The sequence below is a fragment of the Plectropomus leopardus genome, chromosome 23, assembly GCF_026936395.1.
Source record: "Plectropomus leopardus strain MGB_pleo_1.0 chromosome 23, ASM2693639v1, whole genome shotgun sequence".
NCBI classification, from domain to species: Eukaryota; Metazoa; Chordata; class Actinopteri; order Perciformes; family Serranidae; genus Plectropomus; species Plectropomus leopardus.
The window spans coordinates 9,239,303-9,266,184 of NC_142198.1; the positions used below are offsets into that span (position 1 = coordinate 9,239,303).

The 26,882-nt window shown below is 40.9% G+C and overlaps 2 protein-coding genes across 3 annotated transcripts in view; one reads left to right on the plus strand and one right to left on the minus strand.

The window, feature by feature from the left end:
* pcxb (pyruvate carboxylase b) overlaps positions 1-26,882 on the plus strand; it is a 356,057-nt gene that overhangs the window by 187,159 nt on the left and 142,016 nt on the right. The window lies entirely within an intron of this gene.
* LOC121962010 (leucine-rich repeat and fibronectin type-III domain-containing protein 4) overlaps positions 21,975-26,882 on the minus strand; it is a 49,135-nt gene continuing 44,227 nt past the window's right edge. The window contains exon 8 of the mRNA XM_042512175.2: positions 21,975-25,427. Within this exon, the coding sequence (XP_042368109.1) occupies positions 24,089-25,427 (1,339 nt within the window). The 3' untranslated portion in view covers positions 21,975-24,088. The remainder of the gene's footprint in view (positions 25,428-26,882) is intronic.

The window sequence follows — 26,882 nt, forward strand, 5'->3', positions numbered from 1 at the left end:
GGACATTTTATATCCAAAAGAAACAACAAAGATTTCCCTTTAGACAGCTGGTTAAGGAGGTTTTCATTATACTGAATAAAACAGATATGTTATTTTCAAAGCAGCTTCCTCCTTAATTGATTGGTTCCCCTCTGTTCTGTTGCTGTACACTCTCTGGCTTCCTGTCTTTCTCTACATCTCTCTTTCTTTAACTAGTTATCACATGCTTGTCTTCACCTCTACCCTCTTTATTTCTTCTTCCCCCCTCCGTCGTTCTCTTATGTCAATCTGTCATTCGGCCCGCTTTCAGCTTGATTTTAGCTGCTTGCATCTAAAAAAAACAAAAAACAAAAAAAAACATGCATACTCTCAGTCCCCCTAGTAGCACTCTTGGACATCTGTGTGAATATTAATTTGTGATCAGAGCGAGAGCTGGAAACACAGAGGGGGGGGGGGGGGACGATGACCTTGCTGATGTGAAATCTGATTAGTTGTGTGAGTAATGTACTTTTCTAGGAGATGGGCGATCTGTCATGACGTCTGAGGTTTGGGTCAACTGCAGTTCACTTGCTTTTCAACACACAAGCAATATGTGACTGTGAAGTGTGTGCTCAGTTTATTTAAATGGAATAACAAGAATTACTTCTGCAGGCAGCTGTAAATGATGTAGGCGGGGAATGAAAGATCACCCTGGCTGTTACTGGTGAATTACTTTCCAATATCACACCTGGAATGGCTGGGAAAGTAGTTGGAGGAAGAATGATAATTTGCAACAAAATTCAAAAGAGTAAATGTAGGCAGCAAGTACAAATGAAAACCAATGAGAGCAATAAATGACAGAGAGTAGGCGGCAGAACGTCCAATACACAACCGATGTAGAACTGAAATACAATCAACATGTGGACAGAACATGTCATCTCCGTTAATAATCTTCTCTGGCATGTTACCTGAAGCACACGTCGATTGAACATTAACACATTCATAAATTGAGAGTTAATGACCAGTGAGCTCTCCGGGAACACCTCAGGCTCAGTCTGGGGAGCAAGCTTCTCTTGAGAAGGACATAACGCATGTTAATGGTGCTTTAATTAAGTTTGGACCTATACGCTGTCATGTTCTCTACAGATAGCCAAAGGGCAGCCACAACTGTTTATTACCTGTTTCTGAATCACAGCAGGACATGTTTGTTAAAAGGAGGAGAGAATAACCACAGTTAAATGTGGCTTTGAGTATGAGAAGTGGTGTTGTGCAAGTTCCTATGCATCGTCATGAATATTGAGATTTTAGCAGCAGTGACATGCATACAAATGCAGTGATACTTCCACACACTCTTGCACACAGGAGTAGGGTCCAGGGGGGAAGTGGGAGTTTTTAATTAAGGGTCGGTACACACACTGATTAATTGATGTGGTCTAATACACACTGGAAGGTTTTAGGGCTTAATCATCTATTACACACCCACAAACTCACACAAACATGAATACAATCTGCCTACAAAACAATTAACACACACTCACACATGCTCATTCTCATGAAATAAGTTAAAAAACAAACAAAATTATACATTTTTCATGTTGGAATTAATGGTAATATTCATGTTCTTTCAGAATTGGACGGTGGTATAATTGTGTGTTTTTTTTTTAGGTCACCCACGTAGATTGTATTAATGGAAAACAAACAAACGGAGCTTGTCAGCCTCAATAATTGATGCAATCATTCTTTAAGCTATGTTTTTCCTTTAATGCTTTAATTAAGAGTTTTTAGGGGACAGGGAAGCTTTTCATTTTTTTAAACTTGCTTTTGATTACAACAGAAATGTAGAAATGTGACCCAACTTGAGGAGCAGTTTCCTTGATCACTCCCAGTGGTTTATTAATCATGTAGCACAAGGTGTGAACACAAGTTCAGCTGTCTCCAAAGCAGCAGAATGGTCGGTGTACAATTTAAACTGCAGTGGCCATGCATTTGTCTTACAGTCGTTGTCCCAGGGACCGCTGTTCCTTTCTCCAGCATTTTCAAGTCTAATTGAACGGGCATAATGTAACACGGAACTCCATTCTTCTCAACCGGCTGGTTCGCCGGATTATTCTGGTCACACTTGCAAAGAGAATGAAATGCTTTCTAAACAGTTCATCTTCAGGGCTGAATTAAATGCAGCACCGGTTTATTGTTACGTGCAGTAAAATGTGATGAGTACACCTGTGAATGCATCTGGGTTTGTTTTTTTAGACGTTTTAAAAATGCGTGGAAACCTCAGAGGCAAATCCGATCCGTCACAGCTGCCAATTTTGCTCATTAAAAGCTGAGTAGTTTCCTGTTTTTATGTACCAGCAATACTGGAGCTGAAGGTCTTATTTTTTGTTTACACTAAAAATGCCATCATATACCTCCTTATGAGATGTGCTGGTTATTTGACAGCTGGGTAGGCTTGTTTCCGTTGCAACATCTGGCAGCCCAGTAGCACTGACAGTTATAATGTTAAGGTTTTTTTTCCCTAGACTCAGCCTGAGGTATATCTGCTCTCACTGTGCTCTCCCTAATAAAAAATTCCATTACAAGCCAACTCTCTTGCAGACTTGGTCTGGAAGTGTCTGTTTTGCTTGTAAGGTTACAGTAAATGATGTATGCTTTGCTAAGTGTTCAGCACAGTTCATCAATACATTCTCTAAAATCTGACTGAGCTCTCCAAACACATCAATGTCTCCTCTGCTTGTTTTTTCTGTTGTTCTTCCTTCCACACCAGTCAGCGCTGCAGTACAATGATGGTAAGCATGCATTCAGGCACATGAACATATATGCACACACTTTGGTAGAATCACAGGGCAATCCAGCCTTACCTTGCAGTTGCACATAAGACATGAAAAGAGGAAAGTGAAGTTGAGTTGTACTTGACTGTAATTTTTGAGCCAAAGTAGTGTGTAATGGTCTTGTTGGCTGTAAAACTAGCCTTGCCCATAACAGCCCCTCCAGTTTAGACATTTACAAAGGCCTTGTTGAGGTCCTGCAGAGCCAGAAGGCCAGCAGAGGTGACATGTTTACAGCTGTCTTGGACAAAGCCTTTCAGAGTGGCATTTCATCACAAAGTCTAGACGGTTAGATCGATATGGAGGGAGAGAGGAAAAGGAAAAAAGCAAGACTAAAAAGTCCAAAGCCATGGTAGTGGCCCCTTGAGGATGCATTATTTAATGAGCTTACAGTGTAAAAATATTGGATGGGATGAATGCTAATATATAATCAGTTTTTAGTTGATATTAATGCTAAATATGTAAAGTCTGGAGCCGCAGCATGTTCTGGGTCACTAATTTCAAGGGTTTTTCCTTATGTAAGTATGAACATGCCCTGCAAATGTCATGATGCAATTAGATATTGTTATAAAGTTTAATTTCAGCATTTCTTGTGCCCAAATGGAGAGTTAAAAGTCCCAGAGTCCTCCTCTAGCAAAAATCAATATCTACAGTAATACATTCTACAGTCTACCGTATTTATACTGTGTTTTTATGTTTCCTGCTGTGCAAGTGAGTGGAGGAAATTAGTACCAGTCTGCTTTTCACACCGCAGCGCCCTTGATCAAAGAACTTATTTGCTGAAAAGCTATCTGCTTCCTGGAGCCTCGGAGGAATACGCTATGTTAAAGGGAATGTGACAGTGTAGCACAGGGTTTGGCATGGGATTATTTACAATTATAAATTTCAGGGTTTTTTTACACACTGGAAGCCTGCGGGCCACAATGAATCAGCTCAAAAAAGGGAAAAAGTGGAATGACTTTGCCACTGGTCAGAAAGGCACAGTCATTCCCCATCCTCAGTTATAAGCTGAAAACCCATTCCTTCAAGAAGTACCTCAAATCGCCTTCTCTACGCTGAATCATATCCTCTCTCTGTCGTCCACCTCAGCTCACTCTAATTTGCTCCTAACTTTTTAAAAAATGTCTCCTGTCTACCTCCTTTTTAAAAAACCTTTTTTTTTCCTTGTAATGCTGGAGATCTAGGAACTGTAGCTTATTCTACCACTGCCTTCACTTTAAGTGGCTCTGGATAAGAGCATAAGGGAAATAGCTAGAATACGAAATGGAAAATGTTCCAGAAAATGGTCCAAGTTATCATTTATATTTCGCAGAAACTGTCATGAAGTCGTCCGTCAAAGGACTTAAATCATCCTTACAGAGATAATTGGATAAGCACTTTGCTCTCCTGTCAGCAGAAAGGCAAAATAATATAAATTGATTGATATGATCTAATAAAATCACAGTGAGTATGAAACGAGTGTTAGACTTCCAAGTATCTGAATGGACTGTATTTTTGGACTAATCATTGGATTCAGATGTGTGGCAGTTTGGGAAACAAATAACACAGCATGCCTGATATATTCATCAGGAATCAACTGTTCTGCCTGAATAATCAAAGATTTTTTGCCAGAAACTACAGAAAAAAAGTGCTCATCTGTTGATTGGGCTTGCAATGGGCTCTTTAATATTTCAACAAATCAAACAAGGCATTTTCACTCACATAAACTGATAGAAACAATGAGATTCACACTACTCTACACACTACAGTTTCATGCTGAGTGACAGAATACTATTTTGGACACGAAAAGTCCAACATTTTTAACAAAGACAATGTCCAAAGAGATAAAAGGTTTCAGGTTTGAACTTGTTTACCTCTGGAAAGCCGGCTAATGGTTTGAGCCTCTTGGATAGCACTTAAGAGCCAGTCCGTCAGTCAGTAGAGAGGTTAAAAAAAATAGAAAATGTGAGTAAGAATGAAGGTTGAGGAAAGAAATGGAGAATTAGGAGAGAAAAACAACATCATGAAGGACAAGAAAATGTTTAAAGGTGGAGGAAAACAAGGAAAAGAGTGCTATTAAGAAGATTGGCAAAAGATATAAAAGTGCTACAAGAATGGGAGGAATGAAGAGAAAGAGAGAAATTACTTTTGGTAGAGTGCCTTGTGTTTTAGCTGCTTTAATGGCTGATTGAGAACAAAAGTCTCTTTTCTAATTCTAATGAGTTTAATTATGGCTTGCCCTTTGCCAGGTGTTTGGATCAGCTAATGTCTGGATTCATTAATTGTCAATTAAAACAGAATCAGGTGCAGGCTCCCAATCTTAGCCAGCTCTCAGTGCAAACATTAAAAAGTAGAATAACTGTTTGTTGTGTTCAGACGTTTGATGACAGTCCACAAAAATAAGATAAGCCCGGGTGGTAAAGTTCTGAAGATGGATTTAGGATATATGCCTCTCCAAAGGCAAAGTGGCATTTTCTTATCTGTGTTTTTCTGTGATAAGATAGGATTGGCAGTTTGCATTTCATTCTGTAATGTGGCTCCTGCTATTGAAGAAATTGGAGCGAGGGAGGGGCTGAGTGAAAGACAGCGGGAGTGAAAGAGAGGATGCATAAATAGTGTTGGGATCGATAGAAAAGCGAGGGTGGGTTGTTTAGAGAATCCAGACTTTTTATTTTCAGAGATTTAAGTAATAAGGTGTGCGTGTTTCCACATCTTTGTGTGAATGTGCAAGAGTGTGTGTTCTTGGGAGAGAATAAGGGGATTTGTCTCATTTTAAGCAGACGATGAATTCGAGCTTAATACTCAGTGCTGCTGCAGAGAAAACAAATGCTTTCAACTCACAAGAGCAAAAGGGAGATGGTGGGGGTGGTGACAGTGAGGATGAGGACAGGAGATAAGTGTTAACTGCGACCTCTACTTTTTTCTGCCTCACTTGCTTTTCCTTTCTTCTCTCCTCATTCTCTCCTCACTCCTGTTTGATTTTTATCCAGTGCTCTTTGCTGTCTCTTTTTTCTACATGCACCCCCTACATCTCTCTCCTACATGTCTTTTCTATATATATCTTCTACATCTTTCTCTCACACCTCTCTCCTATATCTCTTGTCTACATTTCTCTTTTTGATTTCTCTTCGAAATCTATCTTCTACATCTCTCTCCTACATCTCTCCTCTTGATCTCTTTTCTACACCTCTCTTCTAACATCTCTTCTACATCTCTCCTACATCTCTCTTCTTGATCTCTGTCTTACATCTCTCTCCCACATCATTGTTCTACATCTCTCCTACATTCCTCTTCTACATCTTTCTACTACATCTGTCCTCTACATCTCTCTCTTACATCTCTGTCCTATATCTCTCTTCTACATCTCTCTCCTGCATCACTCTTCTATATCTCTCTCTTTATCTCTATTCTACATCTCTCTCTTATGTCTCTCTCTCCTTTATCTCTCTTCTAAATCTGTCTTCTCTTGGAGCAGGAAATGCTTTTTTTTAAATGTAGGAGTGGTATGGAATAACATGTACCACTAGGGCTGGACTTGAGAACACTTATTGATTTTATTTTGTGACGACTATGTGATTTCAGAAGAAATATTTCCTGCACACCTATGAATCCATGACACACTATTCTGATTATTAAAAGATTCAGCTCAGGTCATCTCACCAAATGAGTTCCTGAATGTCACCACCACACCTATCTGCATAACAATCTCATGACTTTCATTGGTACCATTCAAATCCAGTGCTAAGTTTGACATTTGGGCTTTTACTGTGAGGATGTAGGATGAAAAGTAAAAGAGTGCTTATCAGATCATATTTTATCTTTCTTCATTGCTTGAGGGTCCAGCTTTTGTGAGCCTTTAGTCCAGTTATCATGGCATTTTGTTCTCAGATACAAGTAGTTTTAAAAGCTACCAGAAAAGGACCTGCTGCAGAAGCTCAGCTTTTGTTTAGTGTTACAGAGGTGTCAAATTATTTTAGGTCTGACCCTATTGCTTCAAGCCTTGGAAACTCAATACCATGGTAATCGACATCCAAATCAGTATTTGAATGCTGTGATTTTTATTTTTTTTTTATTGGAAATATCTATTAGCCTTTTAACTAAAGATTATGCCTATTCAATGGGCTGATAACTACTTGGTTATTGCCACACACCGTTTTAGTCAAAGTGGCAGGAACACGCACACACTCGGCCATAGGAAAAGGTGAGACAAATTGTAGACGGTTATCAGCTGCAAACTGTAGTGAAGTGCTTGCTTTGCATCTAGTGATAAGGCCTGACCTGCAGCATTCTCAGTTAGTTTATTTTAAAGTCAGTTCCAGGTCCCCACACCAAGTCCTCGTCATTTTCCATCTCAGCTTCAGATGTTCTCTGGTAATTATCACTCACTTGGAGGCCCCTTTAATGGTACTCAGGACAGCCCTAAATCATTTTAAAGCCACAGTTTTGTCGTGTTTCAGCGCTCTTGTTTCTATTTATGTTGTATGGAGGCTGGTAGACTTATCTTAATATCTCTCTAGTTCCTGGAGATCACAGTCTTTTAATATAGATTTCAGTATTTAAAAAATCAAATCCCAGATGACATCCTAAATCGCATCACTGATTGAACAATTAAAATAACCCAGCTTTACAATAGGACATAATTGACTGGCAGCCATTGTCCGGCATATATTTAAAGTTGTCACATGGCAGTAATTGTAAACCGTTCCTAACATGTGTACAATGTCTAAATGTTGACAGTCAGACTGATTTGGAGACAGAATAGACCACACGGCCAAAGCAGCAGTGTGGTCTGTAAAGTTTTACAGGAGGCAGGATACTGTAGACACGGCTAACGGTCCTCCGTACAAATGTTCTCTTTTTGTTCGTTCCTGTGAGGCTCTTTAAGGGGAAAATTATGTTCAGTCAGGACTTTTAAGACTACAATGAGCGTCCCAGCATAGTGGTGGACTGTGTAATGAAATTGGTCAAGCGGTGATATTTGGGTGGTGTGCAGCTCTAAGTTGCCGATACTGTTGGGGGTTTATTCTATTTAAAATACACTTGGACTACCATTATGGTGACACTGTGCATGCAGATAAAGGGCTGTGCAATTAAAGTGTCACCCTGTTGTTTTTCTTTTCCTATTCGTATTGAATTGCCCTGTCATTCACTGGCTTTTTTTTCCGGCAGCATTCTCTTGGTCTTTTTTTGTTGTTGTTGTTTTATTTTTTTGCTTTTCTTGTTCTTTTACTCAATCTCAGCATTATTCTATTCCTTGATTGTTCCTCATTTTCATATTTAAATGTATAAGTCAGAAATGTGTTATTTTATCCTGTCGTGTTTGCAGTGCTCATAGACCTCAATGTTTGTGTGGGTGTAGCTGGTTGAGTGTAGTTGACCTTTCGCTGCGTGTGGCAGACGTGAGCTGGCGTCACTCTTTTGCATGTTCCACTTGTTGAATAATTTTGTAGTTATGCATATAGTACTTACATATACACTTTTCTGAATGATTGTACACTACTGCAGCACATCCACCTCCAAGCCTTCTAGCAACCATCCGCGTGTTTAGAAAGATCTATTTTTTTTTTCAATATTACACTATGATGCCAGTGTTCAAATCCAGCAGGGGAAGCGCAGAGTACACAGAAGGGATAGGGTCAACAGCTTAGTGGGCGTACTGCAGCGCTCGCAAGGTTGCGAAGGTGAAATGTGTGTGTGGACCTTGTTGCTGTCCTTTTGTAGAATGAAACACCCTGCAGATGTTTCATGACCCACAATTTGTTGAAGTTTGTGCATTGCACTATTAATTATGGGATTACTAGCAGTAGACAAGCAGGCGAGTGACACGCTAGGGTTGAATCTTGTTATTTTACTCAGCAAAATGGCTCGTGCTTTACTGACAAATTCAGCTCGACTGGAGTGTGTGTAGGTGGCAAAGGCAGTGCTGCTTCTTGTTTATGACAGTGGAGAGCAACCGAGATGGGATTCTTCTTCTTTTTTTTTTAATCCCACTTCGTTTTTATTTGTTGTTTCTTAGGTAGCACAAACACTACTGTGTTTAAGGGTTTGATTCCCTCTGGAGCCCAGTGTTTGAAATCCATGAGTCTTTGAGATGTTTTGGGTAAATATACGCCAACTGTCTTGTGCTGAAGTTTAAAAATAAAATCACTAACAAGAGAAGTCTTTCCTCAAAGTGTTGAGCATCTTTCAGTGGAGGTGACGCATTGTTAAGTCGCTGTTACCCATTCCACAAATTGGCGCATGCTGTGACTGTTTTCAGTTGCAGAATACATATTTCATTATTCACATTGTGAATGAGTGATAGCACACAAAAGAACACTGATTAAACCTCACCTTTTATTGAACCATGCATAGATTTTCTAGACTTTCATAGACTAATCAGTTATTGTTCATGTTAGGTGACTGACCCTGAACTCTGGGTGCTTGAAATTATGTTGGATCTTTTATCCACATACATGCCTGTCCGTACATAACAACAAAGAATACAAAAGATTGCTGCAAAATGACTTGATGATTCATTATATCTTGGCAAGATGACTTGAGCTGAGTCACCATTGACAAATTATAGTCAGAGGTTGGTGCCGTTTCCTCTAAAACAAAACCAGTGATGTGAAAATTGTTTTTGAATATCTTAAGTGCAGTCAAATAATGATCAATGACTTCCTAAAATTCAATCTTTTCAATCTTCTGTAGGAGTCTGTGGATGTGTTTGCTGATAAAATTTTATGCTGCATGTTTTTAGGGAGAGAAAGTACAGCATCGAACATTTCTGTTTTTCTCTCAGTCACATTATTATTGTAACCTTTCTCAAGTGAGTAGTTGTAGAGGCTTAAGCCAATATTGTGAAATGATAGCAGCAGACATCATAATTTATTTTGTTGAACTCCACACGCTCCAAGTTGAGTAGCATTTTTCCTCACATAGCAAATGGTTTTATTGTAGCAAGTGGTGGTGTGCGTCTTTGAAAAGAGTGCTACGAGCAGCGCCGAGCGATGTGCCAAGGTCTGACATCTCTGTATGCAGTTAAACTCTAAATTTTTCATGGAAGTAATACATTTTCTTAAGTATCTTTGTGCTGGTGCTGGCAAAGCAATGGGGCATTGTTAAAGCTTCACTGTTCCCCTTGTAGTCTCAATGCTGCAGATGTATGACAACACTTTGATCTTAAACAACCAAAAGCTGAGCTGTGGCTTAAGATGCAGCAGATGACAGTATGTAACTCACATAGCTGCAGATATTGTATATACAGCCCTCACCTCAAGAGACATCAATGACAGCCTATTGTGTCAGCCGATAAGACCCTAAAATCTATTTTCACTGAACAACGCATTTGCTTTTTATGACAAGTTTTCCCAAAACATCTGCAAAGTTGCTTTACTGTATAATTTCTGCTTGTATAGTTTGTTTTTCCAGAATGCGATACAAAAATGTTACATTATTAAATGAATCCATTATACCTGCTACTTGTAGATTGAAATTGAAGAAGTCTTTTATTTTAGATTTAATTGTTGCCAGCTGCCTTAACAAACACTGTCTTAAATTGCTGGTTTGCACCAAAGAACAATGTACCTTGTGGGAGCAAGGAAATTAAGAGTGAATATGATGAAGTGATAAACTCCCCCTTTTGACTTTAATGTAAACTTTCAGCCCGAGTAAAGTGTCAGCCCGAGCATCCTGGTATGTGCTGGAACTTTAATTTTCTTGATCCATTGGGGTTACTTTCCACCAGCTGGCACACAGGAGAAAAGTACGACTTTGTATGGGATCTTGTCATGCATTCATGTACACGTTCACAAAACATCATAGGAGCTAAATAACAAAACACATAAAAAATTAAAAAAAAAAAAAAAACGAAAGAGAAAGCACCTGAAACTGGATTAACCATGAGATTATGCCTCCCTACGTGTGATAGCCATGGCCGAAGCCATTATGTTTTTGGTTTCCAGCTGGATGTCTGGGATGGCCAGACATCACGTAAATTTCTAAAAGGATATAATGATGAAGTGATGACATTTTATATATAAAGGGTCAAAGGTCGGCTTCACAGTGACATCATAATGTAACCTGGTTCGCAGAAGCATACAAACACTGTAGGCAGTAATTCTGGTTTCCAGTGTCTCTTGCAAAAAGCAATGAGGACGACTTCTGTTTGCTCAAAGCATTCTGAGTCCAGTGCGCAGGCTTTTATTGTAATCTCTGCATGCAATCACACTCATGATGGTAAACGCACCCGTTTGGCCAGAAAACGCGCATATTCTCAATTTCTTTCCAGCTCTGCTCTCTCTCTCTCTCTGACTCTCTGTTCTACTTAGAACCAAACTTTCAATTGAGTCGACTAAGAGAAGAGTGGAGCATTTAGCAGCGCAAAGGAAAACAACACACAAAGGTCCAAAATATTCACCTGCAGCAAACTACTAAATATTTTATTGTAATAATCTCTCACAGTATTTGGCCTTTAGGCATGGTTAGACAAGGAGAAAGGTTAAATTGCTTACTGTCTGGTGCTGTCAACTGAAAAGCTAAAGGCCCTTTTCTCAGCAGTGAGTACCAATTATAGCTCAGCTGAGATCCCCAAAGGTTGTAAAGCTGTGTTTCGTAAGCACATCCTTACAGTGTCTGTACTGTATGTCTCCAGGAACCTCGGTGACCGGGTGAGGTTTTTATCTCGCTTTGAGTCCCTATTGAATCGTAAGCAGTAGAGCCAGGGGCAAAGTTGTAAGACCAACAGCTGGATCATGTCCCCTGTTTCCCTTTCCCGGATTTTGCAGCTGAATTACAGAGTGTGACAATCATCTGTTCCCTCCACATTGGTGTGACTGTTGGTATAACTAATTTGGCATATGTATTTGGGAGATTTACACAGAACTCTCTTAGGTTTTTAGTGATGGTAAATGGTGTTGGTTCAGAGATGGGAGTGGATTTGTGGGGTTTTAGCCTCCCTAATTGAGCAGCCACAAAAGGCAAATGTAAGCTGCTTGTATAGAATTGTGTTTATTAGCAGAGCTCAGAGTGTATGTTTGTATCAGTCATTTAGCAGGCTAGAGATAAACACTAGAGAGTATTAGGCAATTATTTATTGATATCTTTTTCCCTGTCTTCTTTATATCCTTCTTTGTCATCCGTCTTTCTTACTCTCTTTTACTGTCTTTTTACCATTTTCTCCTGTCCTTGGATCTTTTTTCTCACTCCTTATTCTTCACTTCCCCTGTTGCTTGCTTTCTAGAAAACAGGCTGAAAGCCTGAAAGATGACACCCCACTGTATCTGTCTCTTATGCTTTGCCACTGTCTTTCACACACAAGCACACACACACACACACACCAAGATCTCCTACTGTCACCCTCTCTGAAAAGAAACCGCAGAACGTCACAAGATGAGAAGAGTTACAAAATTTCACTCCCTCCCTCTGATCAGGAGTCTGAAGGGAGCCTGCGGGGATGTTGAGTGGGAGGAGTAGGTGGTAGCATCACCACATGGAGGACAGAAAGAGAGAAAGAGCACTGCAAAATGATGAAAAGAGGGCAGGAAGCTCCCATTTCATTCCTAGTTCCAGGGGAAAAGTGAAGAAGAAATGGGCAGTGGGCGGGGATGTTGAGAGAGCTACTGATGAGCAGGAGAGGCCCCGCGGTGAAGTAAGAAATAGGAGGGAAAAAGCAAAATCACACCTGGGACAAAATACGAGAAAAAAAAGGATGTCAGGAATAAAATAGGTGAGGGGAAACAATATAGAGCACACTGAAAGGAAATGGGGAGAACGAAAGAAGCATGAGTGATGGAGCAGTGGAGGGGTGAAGAGAAAAGACATTGTTGAGAAGCGGAGAATGGAATTTGCTCAAGTTTTCTAAGAGAGCCTGTCAGGGAAGTGAAGTGCTCCCCCAGTTGCAACCAAAGACACAAGTTAAACGAGGGAAGCTGGCAGAGGTGAAAGAGATCGAGCGAGGGAGTGAGGGGAAACAACTGCAAACAATCATAGGACCATCGAGAGTGAGTACTGAAAGAGCGAAATTGGGGAAAGGGACAGAAATTGGATAAATGGCAAGATAGAGGGAGGTTGAGAGTAGAAGAGAGCGGCCAAGAGAGGACAGTATCACAGACTGTGGAGAGGACTGGCAAGATGCAAGTACCTCTGTTGTGATGCAACTCAGATTTGAATCAAGGGTATATTATAAAGCAGTAGAGATCTAAATCAAAAATATGATTTTTTTGTACACATTATGTAGGAAATTAATCATCCATAGGGAAATTTTAAACACGCAGCACACTATTTTCCTTATTTTTCTCTGAAAACTTGGTCATTAAAATTGTACAAAAAAACAGGAAACCCTACATCTGATTCACAAAGTTGTTTTGTTGCACCTGCGCAGCAGCGATGGTGTGCGGTTGTTGTGAAAGCAATGCTGTGAGGGAATTTATTAAAATTTTACACCAACATCCACTTGGTCTTGATGATTAGCTGATTTGATTTTGATGATCTTAGGTCAAGGTCACCGTGACCTTGTCTGTCTCACTTGTGAATGCGATACCTCAGGAACACATTTAGGGATTTTTTTCCAAATTTGGCACAAACGTCCACTCAGACTAAATGCCAAACTGATTACAAATTGGTGGTCAGAGGTCAAGGTCACTGTGACCTTGCATCTGTCTCATGCTCGATAACACAATATCTCAACAAGACTAGTTTGAGGTGGCTAGTTTGTTACATTAATCTCAATTTTAAAATTATTGTATATTTTTCTTCAGTCTACAAGCATTTTATTACATCCTTAAACTACAGCCATACAGGTGCACCACAATGATCATGTGTACCCCAGTGTGTCACTTGTTAAACACCCCCTTCAACCTGAATGAGGCCCAATGTTTTGTAACCACCTACTGCCCTCTAACAAATTCAATTCACATTCTTTCAGTGCTAGCCTCCACAGCTCCCACTGAGCCTGTCCATTCAGCTGTGTGAAAAACGCATCAACTCATGTAGCTCAATTGGTAAACCGTTTACTGACACTGCCATGGTCAGGGGTCCCATTCCTTGTGTAGCTCAATAGCTAGGTTAGAAGGGTAAGGTGACACTAATACAGCTGGAGGGCTTCTACCCCTACTGAGATAAAAAGCATGTGCACTCATAATGCTGCAGGAAATACTGGATAAAGGCATCCAGCAACAGTCACATGTTCTGTTCCTCAGTGTTTTTTTTCTTTTTGCTGGCAAGCTGGATATAATTTCAGATTTTTCTAATGTCTTTTTACATTTTACAGGAAATTATTTAGAAGTTAGACATGGACAGAAAGAGAGAGCTAGAGAGGGAAAGGAGGAAAGTTATTTACTGAAGGAGGGGGAGATAATCATTGTCTCTCAATACCATGTTCTCTTACTTTGCGGCTGAATGAGTGGAGTGGGCGAGAAGAGAGAAAAAAAATTGAGTGAGGACAGAGGTGAAGGAGAGAGCTGCTGAATGGAAGACATTTTGTTGTTTTTCAGCAAAGAGTTGAAAAAATAGAACTTAATAGGTTTCTACATAAAGATTCTTGCACTTAAATAGAAGTTTTGCTAATATTTAGGAGTTTTGTATCTTGGAGTGAATGTACACTGAATTATCAAAAAGTCCAAATTTAAGCCCCTTCCCCGCTGCGCAGACACCAAACAATACCTGCTGACATCTTTTTTGTGTGTGTGTCTTTAATTGAAAGGTCAAAATCAGTCAAAACCTCCGCTGCAGCTGCTCCTCTCATCCATCCATCTGATCAGCTCTGATCGGACTGACTGATCAGATATCCAACTTGCTACTCAGACTCCACCATTCACAGCTGGAGACATTAAATAGTAACGTAGTATTTCTACACCTTTGTATTACACCTTTTTCCAGGTAAAACAGAGTACTTCTTCCACCTCTGCTAGCATTTACCATTGCAGTTATGTTCTCAGGTACATAGTCAAACCACATGATTACAACCACTCTGGGATGTCTGGGGACACATTTTAATATGCAGCTGTTGGGCGAGAGAAATGAAAGGAACATTTAGGTAGAGGCAGGAGCAGGGAGGGAAGGAGAAAATGAACCAAAGGAATAAAATGGAGAGGGACAAGGTCAGAGGGGAAAAAAATGAAATGCCAAAATATATTTGAGTGAAATAATAAAAGCGCAGAGAGGAATTTTAATGCGAAAGTGTGTGAGTGGGGAGGTGGAGCAGTACTGATAGGGAAGCAAAAAGTGGGAGTGACAGTTAGATACATTAGAATTAGAGAGAAAAGGGATAAGAGAAGAAGGTTAATACTCTTCAAGAGAGGATGACATCGAGAGACAAAGGATATTTCTCTACTGTCAGGAGAGCAGCATAAAATGAGTGAAAGACGGCCATACCGAACTGGCAAAACAATGAAAGATGCGAGCAAAGGAGCGCAAGACAGCGGGGAGGTCAGGGAGAGGTGGAGATTAGAAGCGAATGCACTGAACAAAGGATTGAATGAGAAGTCAGTGGAGGTGAAGGAGAGAGCAAATGAGATAGAAGGCTGAATTAAAGATAGTGGAGAGACGGTAAGAGGAAGGCAGAGGGAGAGAGGAAATGATGCACTAAGCTTTGGAGGAGACTGAGTCCTCTATCATTTTAGCAGTTCTCTAAACCTTGCATTGCTTCTCCACCTTTGTCTTCTCTCTTTGTGTCTTTTGTCATCTCTATTTCTCTCTCATTTCCTCTCACATCTGTTCCATTAAGGGTGCTCTGTGTAGCATGTCATTATCAAATTAACTCAGCTACCTGGGCGTAATTAAATGCACTATAGCCGAGCCTGTTGGTGTGTGCGGCAACGCGAGTGCTGGTGTTTATAGCCACAATAAACCCTAACTTGGGGGTATCAGTGTAACACAAATTGGACACTCACTTTTTGTCCAGTGTCTGTCAGCAATTCTGGGACCCCAAAAAAAGTAGTAAAAGCTGGTTCTCTGTATCACGTATTTAGATAAGGCAAATGGTAATTTCCCTCTGCTGCTGTAGTGCTCCAGTTTTCTTCCTCACTTCCTTCATCGATCTCTCCCTTCACAGCTACTCCCATCTCCCTCCTTCTCTTTGCTCCTCTATATCCAATCAATCTTTTTTTATCTACCTCTCTTCTGCTATCTCTCTACTTCTATCTCCTCATCTTTCAATCCTCTTCCCCGACTCTCCTTCTGTCTCTCATCTTCTCCATGCTGTGCCGTGTTGCAGAGAAGTCCTGACAACGTTGACTTCAACACTAACTGTCAGCATATGATTAAGTGGTGTTGAGGGGGAGAAAATAGCTCCTGTATGGCTGTACTTTCACCGATAGGAACCATCCAGGCAAAAAATGTTGCTGAATACTTTGAATTAGCACATGATGATCCCATCAGAATATTGTAACACATGCTCAGTATGAGCTTTCTGTAGCCATCGACCTTGATCATTCTCTTTCCTGACAATCTGCACTCATCATTCAAGCCTCATTTCCCCAGAGCCTGTTTAACCATAATTGCAAACAGAAAAAAAATTTAAATACAATACAGAAACATAGATTAGTGTCTGGGTGGTCATGGATTCCATATTCTACAATTCTACAATTTCATTTAGGAGACGCTTTTATCCAAAGCGACGTACAACACAAGCAAGAATTTAGACTTAAGGAAAAAACCCTTAGTAAGTGCAAAAAGTGCTTCAGGTGTGATTGGTCACAAGTAGTGCCGCACAACCCCCCCCCACAATTTTTTTTAAATGTTTTGAAGCCAAAGTAATAACCAGTAGCGATCTCACCATCTGAGATTCAACAATCTCAGTATCACTACTTACGATGACAATCAACATACAACATCACACAACTTTGTCAGTGCTAGATAATCATTAGGTGCTGGGTTTTGGACCATCTGACTTACTCTACCCCAAATGGCAAAGAGAAGAGGAGTCAGGTTAAGTGCCTAGGTGTTCTCGGAACAATTGAGTTTTCAATTGTCTCTTAAAAGTAGAAAGGGACTCAGCAGAACGCACAGAGTTTGGAAGTTTGTTCCACCATTTGGGAACAACAGAGGAGAAGAGTCTGGCTAGAGATTTAGAGCCGTGCTGGGCTGGAAGCACCAGGCGTCTTTCGCATGCAGAGCGTAGTGGTTTATGTTGCGTATGTTTAAGCCTGAAGTGTGCTGTCAAAGTAACACCATATTACTGCATATATTTTGAATATCCAACAATAAAGGTGCATGATGGTTCATTAGCTTATACAGGGACATTCAAAATCAGAGCCATCAACTCTAAATAACAGTAGTTAAATGTATTTCTGTTATCATTTATAGCTGTAGCCGTAATGTTTAAACATAGGCCTATATAGTTGAACATGGTGGTCCTGTAGCGTAGGTTAATCCCCAAACAACTAACGTATGAGTTGGGCACCAGACAAGAGAATGATCACATTGCTACAGTGTTACTTCAGGAAAAATATCAATTTAAACCAGCTGGGGATTTACGCTGCATAGCTCGATACCTCCACTACAAATGGGAACAAAACACCAACCATCAATTCATTTATCAATTAAATCTCAGCAAAAATACAATCAAACGGTTATGTTTAAGCTCAGCAATGTACTGCTGTGGACCGGGGCTGCAGCAAGATGTATTTTAGCCCCCTAAAAAAATCCATATCAGTTTAAGTGTATACTATATTTAGATATTTTCTCCGTTTTACCTGCTTACACACTAATCATTCAAGGCAGCAGTTATGACAACTCCCATGTTCAGCAAATTCAAATGACTGTTTTTGTCAGTTGAATCTGGTGCCTTTGATAAACGACTTAAGTTTCTCTTCAAAAAAAAGGCTGACGGCAAGGTGAAGCGGTGAAAATCTCGTAAATGTAGCGTACACTTTAACTGATGCTGATTTTCACTTTTAGTGGCGTTTCTGTTTACTAACATTAACCGACAATTCCTGCATAGCACAGTAAAGCTTTGAAAATTGTCTGTTATTTATGAGCACGGCATTAAATCTTTACAGTAAATGTAAAGAGACATACTTAAATGGCACAGCTGTAGTGTACTCGTAGCCAGATGACATGCACATATGGTAAGAGAACCAGCATGTACCGTAATGGAGTCTGATGTTGAACAGAGGGTCAGAATATGAAATTGCTTTCTACTGGAGTTACATTTCATATAAAAAACAGTTCTTTAAGTTTCTTTTGTTGCTGTAGATTTAAAAATAGCCATCTCACTCCTTCACACTACTTCATATTCACTAATTCTTGCTGACAATTTCAGTTAAAGCGACTAATCCAATGTGACTTCTGCTGCCACTTCATGTTTGAAGGGGTGCTAAATGTGTTGCATTTGTGAGGGACTGCATCTAATAAATAAACATTTAAGACATTATCATACTGTACACTTGGTTAAAGGCTTTTTTTTTTTAAACGACAAATAGAAATTTTAATTTGTTTTCTACATTTAACGTCACAGATAGGCCAGAACACAGGTCTCACTTAGTCAGTTTCTCTTTCAAACTCATTTGAGACTAATTTGGATGATGTTTGAGCACTGCTTGCGTTGCGATGGACAGTATTTAGTGGCAGCATGTCATTGCATCTTGCAGGTCAAGAGTTTAAAATTAGCATGTTTACCAGGGTGTTATCAATACCTGTAACTACTGGAGAGTCATTTGATGCGGCTCTGAATGCTAATTGTTACCTTCCCTCTTAGTGCAAAAGACTTAAGGACTTTGTACGAATAGTACAATGTCAGACTGAAGATAAAAAAGGAGGGTAATGAGCTGAAAATTCTGATGTCAGACATGTACTGTAGTATTGCTCATGCTTTTTTATTCCAAGCTGGTGTGTTAATGCCAAAGGTATGAGTTAACAAAGGTCTGTCTATGTATTTTCCAAGATCATGGTTAATTAAAAAAATGTTATTGTTAAGTGACTAAATAGATATGAAGTTAAATTTGTAGTAACTCAATATTCAGCTGAAATCTACAATTAGTCCTTAAATACCAGTTTCTTTATTGTTCAAAATATGCTCCTTAATTCATACCAGTCTGTTTTTTAGTGTTTGAGTATTTTTTTTTAATATTACTACAGTCTCCCTTCTCAGTAGAATTGTGTCCCTGTAAGTTTCAATGTCTGCACGTATTAAATCAGTTTGAGCCTCTGCCAAATTTTAGAAGGTTGAGTCATGTTTGAAAGAAACTATCTGTTAGACCTTAGGTCCATTCAGACGTTTTTTTTTTTTTGTCTAGTGTACTGCTGTAAGGACTTTTATCAAAAGGATTCAACCAGTGCTCTCAGACTGTATTTGTGACACAGCTGCATGGTTGCCATGGAGATGTCATTGGGTTTTATAATAATAGTTTGATGTGATGATCTTGGTACTTTTGACTGTGGTACAAAGGTGGCTGGACTGATTGCTACTCTGTTTCTATCAGCATGTTGCAGCACTGGTGCGACTGGTTTCTAGTGCAAGAGGTGCTGAGTCTTGATGCACCTTGAGTCAGCAGTTACTCAGCAGACTGCAGGGGAATGCATCATACCTTGATCATAACTGCAAATGTCAGGCAAAGTTTGGCTACAGGCAGCCGCGGCCTTTCGACACACACACATGCACGTCCACATCATGAGCATGCACAAACACACAATCACCACTGCCACAAGGTTATCCTGTAAGTGTGTATATATGCACATTTGCGTATGCATGTGTTAAAGGTGAGCTTGTGTGTGTTTGTTACTCAGCATTTTTTTTAATTAGTCAAATTGGGCCAGGGTTTTGCCTTCGGCGGGAAAAGCAGAGGGAGGGCTGGTGTGCTGCGCTGTGTTGTTCTTGCCCGTCACACATAAGTGCACACACACATCCACTGACACTCTCTTTCTCAAAGGTGACTGTAGCAAAGACTGAGTCCTTCTTTTAATGTGGCCACTTATGAGTTTCAAATCAAATTGTCCTCTAACCTGATGTCCTGGGACACACACATGCACATGCACACACTCTCTCACTTTACTTTATTTCTTCTAGTGTCACTTTTGATGGCGTCAAATTAGGACACTGTTTCTGGTGTCCAAAGCTCAAGAGGCAAGTATTAACTCTTTCAGCACATATGACACCACACACTGCAGTGACCCTGCCACATTTGATCGTGTTGAGGAAGGGTTTTAATGCCTCTGTGGGCTATAGCCATGGCCAGAGGAATTGTTTTTTCAGGTTGTCCGTGTGTACGTCCCATTCTTGTGAATGCAATATCTCAAGAGCACCTGGAGGGAATTTCTTCAAATTTGGCACAAATGTCCATGTGGACACATTGATTAATTGATTTGATTTTGGTAGTCATAGGTCAAAGTTCAAGGTGTTCTAATGCATTCAAGAATGAATGCATTAGGTTTAGGTGATTTAGGGACTCTTTTCCTCATGTCTGTCACATTCTTGTAAACACAATATCTCAACACCTTGAGGAAGTTTCTTTGACTTTGGCGCTAACATCCACTTTGACTCAAGAATGAAGCAATTAGAACTTTGTGGTAAAAGGTGAAAATCAATGGAACCTTACAAAACATGTATTAGCCATAACTCATGCATTTATACTCAAATTCTGACAAAATTTCAAGCAAATGTCTAATAGGATATGGTGATGACATTCTATTCTATATCCAAAAGGTCAAAGGTCAACTTCACTGTGACATCCTAATTTAAACTTTAAGTGTATTTTGACAGCTAGACAGTAGTTCTAGTTTTTATCTTCTTGGCAATAAATTGTGGCAAAATACTGACATGACAAAAATAATGCATACAAAACAAGCACATTCAGCCCCAAACACACACATACACCCAAAGCTAAACACAATGACCTCCCTCTTCATTCACTTCTCTCCCTCTCTCCCTTGCTCATCATCGTCTACTTGTCCATCTGTAGGTGTGTCAGCATTCTCACATTCTCTCCCTCTTCACATCTTTCACACACTCCATTTTGGGCATTTAGCAGCGTCTGCAAAGGGCTTAATAGAAAACGAAAACGTGCAGGAGGAGAGGCATATCCATCTCTTTGTGCCTCTCCTTTTATTTTCCACAAGCAATACTTTTGATATTTAAATTAAATGAACTTCCTTTAAAGCTAATACTGCTGACGCAACTGAGAGTGAACACCAGTCTGCAGCTCTGTGCTGCATTCAGCACCTTCCAGCTCACAGCTGGTTTCCTTCCTCCCAGATGCTTCCCCATGGAGGTATTGTTGGAACAGCCACTGAAATGAGAACCAGAGGCAAACCCTGAAAAAGCTGCTGGGATTATATTCCCCATCAAGCCTGGGAATTCCTTTGGATTCCCCAGTAAGAGCTAGATGACGTGGTTGGGGAAGAGGAGGTCCATGTTTTACCTGTTGCCATGTGACCCGAATGAAGAAAATGGATAATCGAATGGATGCTTTTTTTCAATGCTAGTTTTCAAATTCACTGCTGTCTCTCCTTCTGCTCATCTATATTTTTAGAAGTTTAATTAGCTCTGTGCAGTTGCAGATTGCTGCCAGCTCGCTCCTTTGCTTCCCTGCTAAATTAGTGTTTAACTCAGCTGCAGGGAGCAGTGAAAGGCTCTTGTAATGGTTAGTCTGTCTGAAACCAGCAGATATGGCTGGTAATAACAAAGCATCCGAATCGTGATCCATTAGCCTGACAGTTCTTTTTCTATCTCTCAATCTGTTTGTTGTCACTTCAGCCCTCTTTCCTTTCCTGCATGTCATATCAAATCTGCTCTGTTTTTAGTCTTTTGTTTACTCATATCTTTTGGTCTTTTCTAAATGCATTTCCATCTGTTCTTGGAACTGTTGATCTCCCTCTTTTCCTCATTTTGCTTCTCTTTATGCTCTTCCCGCTTTTCTCATCCCATCTCTTCTGTCTCATATGCTGTTTTTAATTACCTCAAGAAGGTTCACCCTTACCTTCTAATCAGCTCCACTGACTGACAAGTAAACAACATTTTGCCACACAGACATGCAGCCTCTTTGACTCACAAGTTTGCCTTGAGCTCAGACTGAATCATCTTCACATTTCTTTCCAAATCCAAACGAATCCAAAGAGTGAGTTTTTGTTCATCTATAGGGGCAGATTCCCGTTTTAAATAACCATTAATGGTCTTAAAAATCTGGTTCAGGCACTTTCTTCAAAAACACAATTCTTTTCGCACAAACAGTCTTTCAACTGTGAACACACATACACACCAACATAGCACACAACATACTCCCTTGTGTGAATGAGTCCGTCTGTTCCATACATGTAATTTTTATTATTTATATCAAGTCCAGAGAACAATATTGACTTTGGCAAAAATGAAATAAAAACAGAAAGGAAACAACAGTAATGGTTAAAAGTCGTTATTATTAATGTAATTGGCTCTGTTTTATAGGCATTTGTTGTGTGTGTCTGTCTTTTTGGGCTGTGTGCATATGTGTGTGTGTGTGTGTGTGTGTGTGCGTGCTTGCCAGTTTGTGTGTTCTCGGCTGTGTTCTTCAATATTTGTTTTGATCTTTTTCTTGTCTAGTTTATAATCAACATTTTTTTGTTCTAATCATGAAGATTTTTCGTCTAAAGCAAAAAATCACACATTTTAATATTTTGTATTTGATCCTAACATCATTCCCCAGAAAACTTTGAAAAACAGAAACACATGGTGCGACAAGTAACATCATTTTATATATATATATATATACTATATATATGTACTTTCAAGTTTTCTCTTTTCATTTTTTTTCCTCTTTGATAGAAGTTTTGAAGAGTCTATGTGGTCTGTGCCATTGGATCAGTCATCCCATAATGAGTTTTACAAAGTCTTGAAGAGTTTAGTTGCTTCCAAAGGGGTTTTGTCTTTTTTTTTTTTTTTAAATCTGCTTCCTTTCTGAGAACATTCACTGTTTGGATTTAAAGTGAATCCATGTGGCACAAAGGAGTCTGAAGTCACAAAAAATGAATTTGAAATTCCCCCTTTAACACTCGCTGCTTTCTGACCATGCTACATTGCTGGAAATAGTGATTCATTCGCTTTTACTTCACTTTGGGTGGACCGCAGCTAATCTTAAATTTTTACATTTACAGCATGTCCAGAAAGCGCTAAACCTTATTAAACACAAATGGAGTCTGGTTGACTGGATTGCCCGTCACAAACATTCATATACATGTGCGCACACTAACAACACACAGACACACATCCTGTCCCTGATCCGTCAATGCATGCACACTTATGCATCCATTAGCATTATTCATTCGTTTGGTCCATTATCATCCAGACATCCAATATGATCCCATCTTTCAGGAATGCACACATGTTCCAGCATGCACCCCTGTCTCCTCCATTTTGTAATCCATATCGACTCCATTGTAATCCCAATGTCTTTCTTTTAATAATGTCTGTGCTGCACTCGCTCTTTCCAGCCAGTATCGATTGATCATGTCCAATGCACCCGGCTCTGTATTTATGCTCCCATAATCCGCAGGAACAGCAAGCCAAAATCATTGTCCAGCCACAGAGGACACATAAAAGTCACATTCATTGTGTTTTGGAAAAGGAGTCTCAAAATGGCCATCAGTGTTGGAGTCAAAAACAAGATAACAAAGCAGGACAATGCCATCCAAATCTTTTTTTTTTTGTTGCTGTTTTTTTCTATTGTGTTTTTGTCCGAGAGGAGTGTTTCTCCAGTATTACCGGTCGTGTTGTTGTTTTTGATCCAGTGTAAACCCTGGTGGTGGTGTGGGGGCTGAGGCCCTGGAGAGTTGAAGTGTTAGCAAGAGTCTGGTTCTATTAGTGTAAAGGCTTTACTGAGATCCACGCTGAGCTCACGCCATCCCCATCTCCGCTATGTAACCTTTGCTCTGTTGCTCTATTGATGTGTTCCCCTGTTTGATAATGTCTCTCCCTCTGCGCTTATATATATCACTCATGTTGTCTGTTCTTACAGCTGTCACTGTCTTAATGAAGCTGTGTTGTTTTGTTCTGTCTTTTACTTTTTACTGATGCAGATTAAGCTCTGATTTGAGTATTTAAAGACCATTTTAAGAACAAGTCATATGTTTCCCACTCTCCCCACTTATTTTTCTGCCCATCACTCTTCAGATCAGCTATGGAGAGTCTCTTAAAAATTTTCACTTGACTTCCAGATACCCTTCTTTGCACAAGTGAGACTCCAGTCAATTTTACTCTTGCCCCTTCCTCTAAACTTAAAAACTTTCCCTCCTCATCTGCAATCACTTCATCTTCCCTGTTGTGCTCTCCGTTTCTCCCCTGACTCCACCTCTTTGCCCTGTTCAAATTAAGATCCCATTTAAACAGTCTCACAGACCCTTTGTCCCCCTCACTCTTTTTTTTATTAAGTTCCATCCTATACAACGCTTTCCTCCAGTTCTTCAGCACTTTTTCCATCCTTCGATGTTTGCCTCCCCCTGTCTTTTACACCGCCCGCTTTCCCTGTAGTGATCCCAGTGTTAGAGTTGGAGTTGGTGGTGTTATACGCGTGGATATATCCCCGTTGGAACTCACAACGCGCCCCAAAGCCGCCGCCACTCTCTGCCTCGTCACTCGTTGTCGAAGACGTTGTGCTTGTGGTCGAGGCGCACTGCACCAGCATTCCATGGAGAGACTGGCTGCGCCTTGTCCAGATCACGCTCAGCCTCTTGGCGTAGTTCACAGCACCATAGCGCTTGGCAACAGTCGCAGCAGCATCAGTCGCTAGGGCGACAGAGGAGCCCATATCCAGCGAGTGCCGCCGTTTGCTAACCGTCCCGCAAGCAGGGCTTAGGGGGGATAGAGGACTCTGATAAGCCTGTGAGGAGTTCCACTTGTCCCTGCCTCTGGGACTGATCCTCCAGTCCAACAAGTCTGAGTCTCTCAGGGGTGCAGCCAGAGAGAAACTGGCACGATTGGTCAGTTCTCGCTCCAGACGGGGTTTCGGGCGGTCCCTGGAGTGTGACTGACGGGGCAGGGTGGATGAAGGGGAAGGGGAGTAGTAGAGGGGAGTTCTGTCACTTTCAGGGGTGTATGGTGGCGCCTTCTCCAGCTTTCTTTGCCTCACCACCAATGCCATCTCACCTCCTGCCCCTGTCGTTGTGGAAACAACCCCCCCAGCTGAAAGAAACTGCTCCAGGTTGACTTTCGGCTTGGGCCTGGGCTTTGGAGGGAGTTTTGGAGGCAGAGCGGAAGCAGAATCTGCCTCCTCCTTCTCCTTCTCCTTATCTTTGTCCTTCTCCTTGTCCTTCTCTCCTCTCTTGGATGGCAGCCCATTGGGCAGGACCACCATCATCATGTCCCCCGAACCATTTGATTGGTAGCACCCGCCACTATTTCCCCCCTTATCCCCGCCCCCTACACCTCCACCCTGACAGCAGGCCCCGCCTCCTGCCTCAGTGTTGCCGTTGTGACAAATCATGTGGTCACCGTGATTGCAAACACGGTGGCGAACCATGAGTGCCACCGTGAACACTAGCAGGGTGACAACGACAACACCCCCAACTAAAATGGTGAGCGTCCCGCCCAGGAAATGGGCTTGGAGAGAGCGGCATGCTGGGTAAACATCCTTGGTGGAGAACGTGGCGCAGCCCAGGACTTTAGTCGCCGCTAATGATGTGATTGTGTCGTCGAAGATGGCCAGCACACACAGATTATAGTCCACACCGGAGACCAAGTTCTTCAGCAGGAAACGGTCGCTGGTCGATGGTAGAATTCTAAAGAGGGATAAGAGAAAAAGAAAAGTTGAGGTCAGTTAAATAAATAAGCCAGCTGTGCATAGGATGTGTAGTTAAATGTTACATATTTGCAGTAACTCGAAGACTATTCTGTCGATTGTGGAAGTGAGGAGAAAGGGTTGCATATTGGAAAAGAAGCAGAGAGAAGGAGGGGTGAAAGGATGGCTAGAAACAGTGAAGGAGTGAATACTGCAGGAGGAAGAGAGAGGGAAAATGAGGCTATTGATGGAGAGCGCGCCCAGGGAACATGAAAAGAGAACTCTGTCTGCTCATTTGGAGCGAAGGGCCGTGTGTATGTGTGCGCGCTTGTACTCGAATCCCTGCAAGAAGCAAACGTCAAGCCATTTTGTGGGGCCGCACATTTGAAAAAAGAGGCCATTTTAGGTTTAACGGTCAGGGCTAGGATTACAGTGGAGCTGGAACATTCTGCGGTTTTGATCAGGGGAAATGAAAGCGTCGATGTATGGCCATCACCAGCGAGGTTGTTTTGTCGTATTTTGACTGCAAATGTGTGTGTCTGTAATGAGTGAGTGCCTGCGTGGGATAATAAAGAGAGAAGTGCTTTGAATGTGTCCTCATTTAAAGTGTTTGAGCAGCCGTTAGAACTAACAAACAGGGGAGAGGTGAACAATAGAGAGACGGAGAGAGGGGAAAAAACAATGAGGAGAGGTGGTGATGAGAACGGAGGGGCACAGGCTTTACGTAAGTTGCATGTCTCAGCTTGTGTTCAGGCTTTTTGTATTTAGGACACGCTAGAATAAAAATGTGTGTATGTTTCATGACAGTGGGTTTGTGTGTGTGTGACAGGGTAAAGTGTGTGTGGGAGACTGTAGCACAGCTCAAGTGTCTGTCGCTGATGGGTATGACTTTGCCCTCTGCTGTCCAACCCTCTTGTGTGGGCAAGTTTGTGTATATCTGTGTTGCTACCATGAATATTTTGTCAGTGGTTTATTTTTCTTTCCCTCTCTTGCCTTTTTTTGGCCTCCGATTCCCTCTTTTTCCTCTTTTCTCTACATCAAAGGGCTTATTTCTATCGTCTGTTGCTAACCGTTCCAGCTCCCTTCAGTCTTGGGCTACATCCTATAAATGCAATCTACTGTGACTCAGACACCGGGGGAGCTACTATAAAACCCCCCTAACCTTAGTCTGTTTAAAATGCATTCAAAACAAAGATACCAAGGACAGAAACTACTCAGCCCATTTGTGTTATTCTTGAGTATAATTGTTAAGCAAATAATACAAGCAAAATGAGTTTGACAATCCTCACCAACATATTTATATCAGTTTTAAAGAATTTATGGGATTAGCTGTGTTAAATAATGCTACATTTGCTGGGAAACAAAAGAGACAGCCTTCTCAAAGCAAACCAGGGGGCAGACCAATGGATTCAGGTTATAATACAGCTAAGCAGGAGTATTGATCACTGATTTTCAC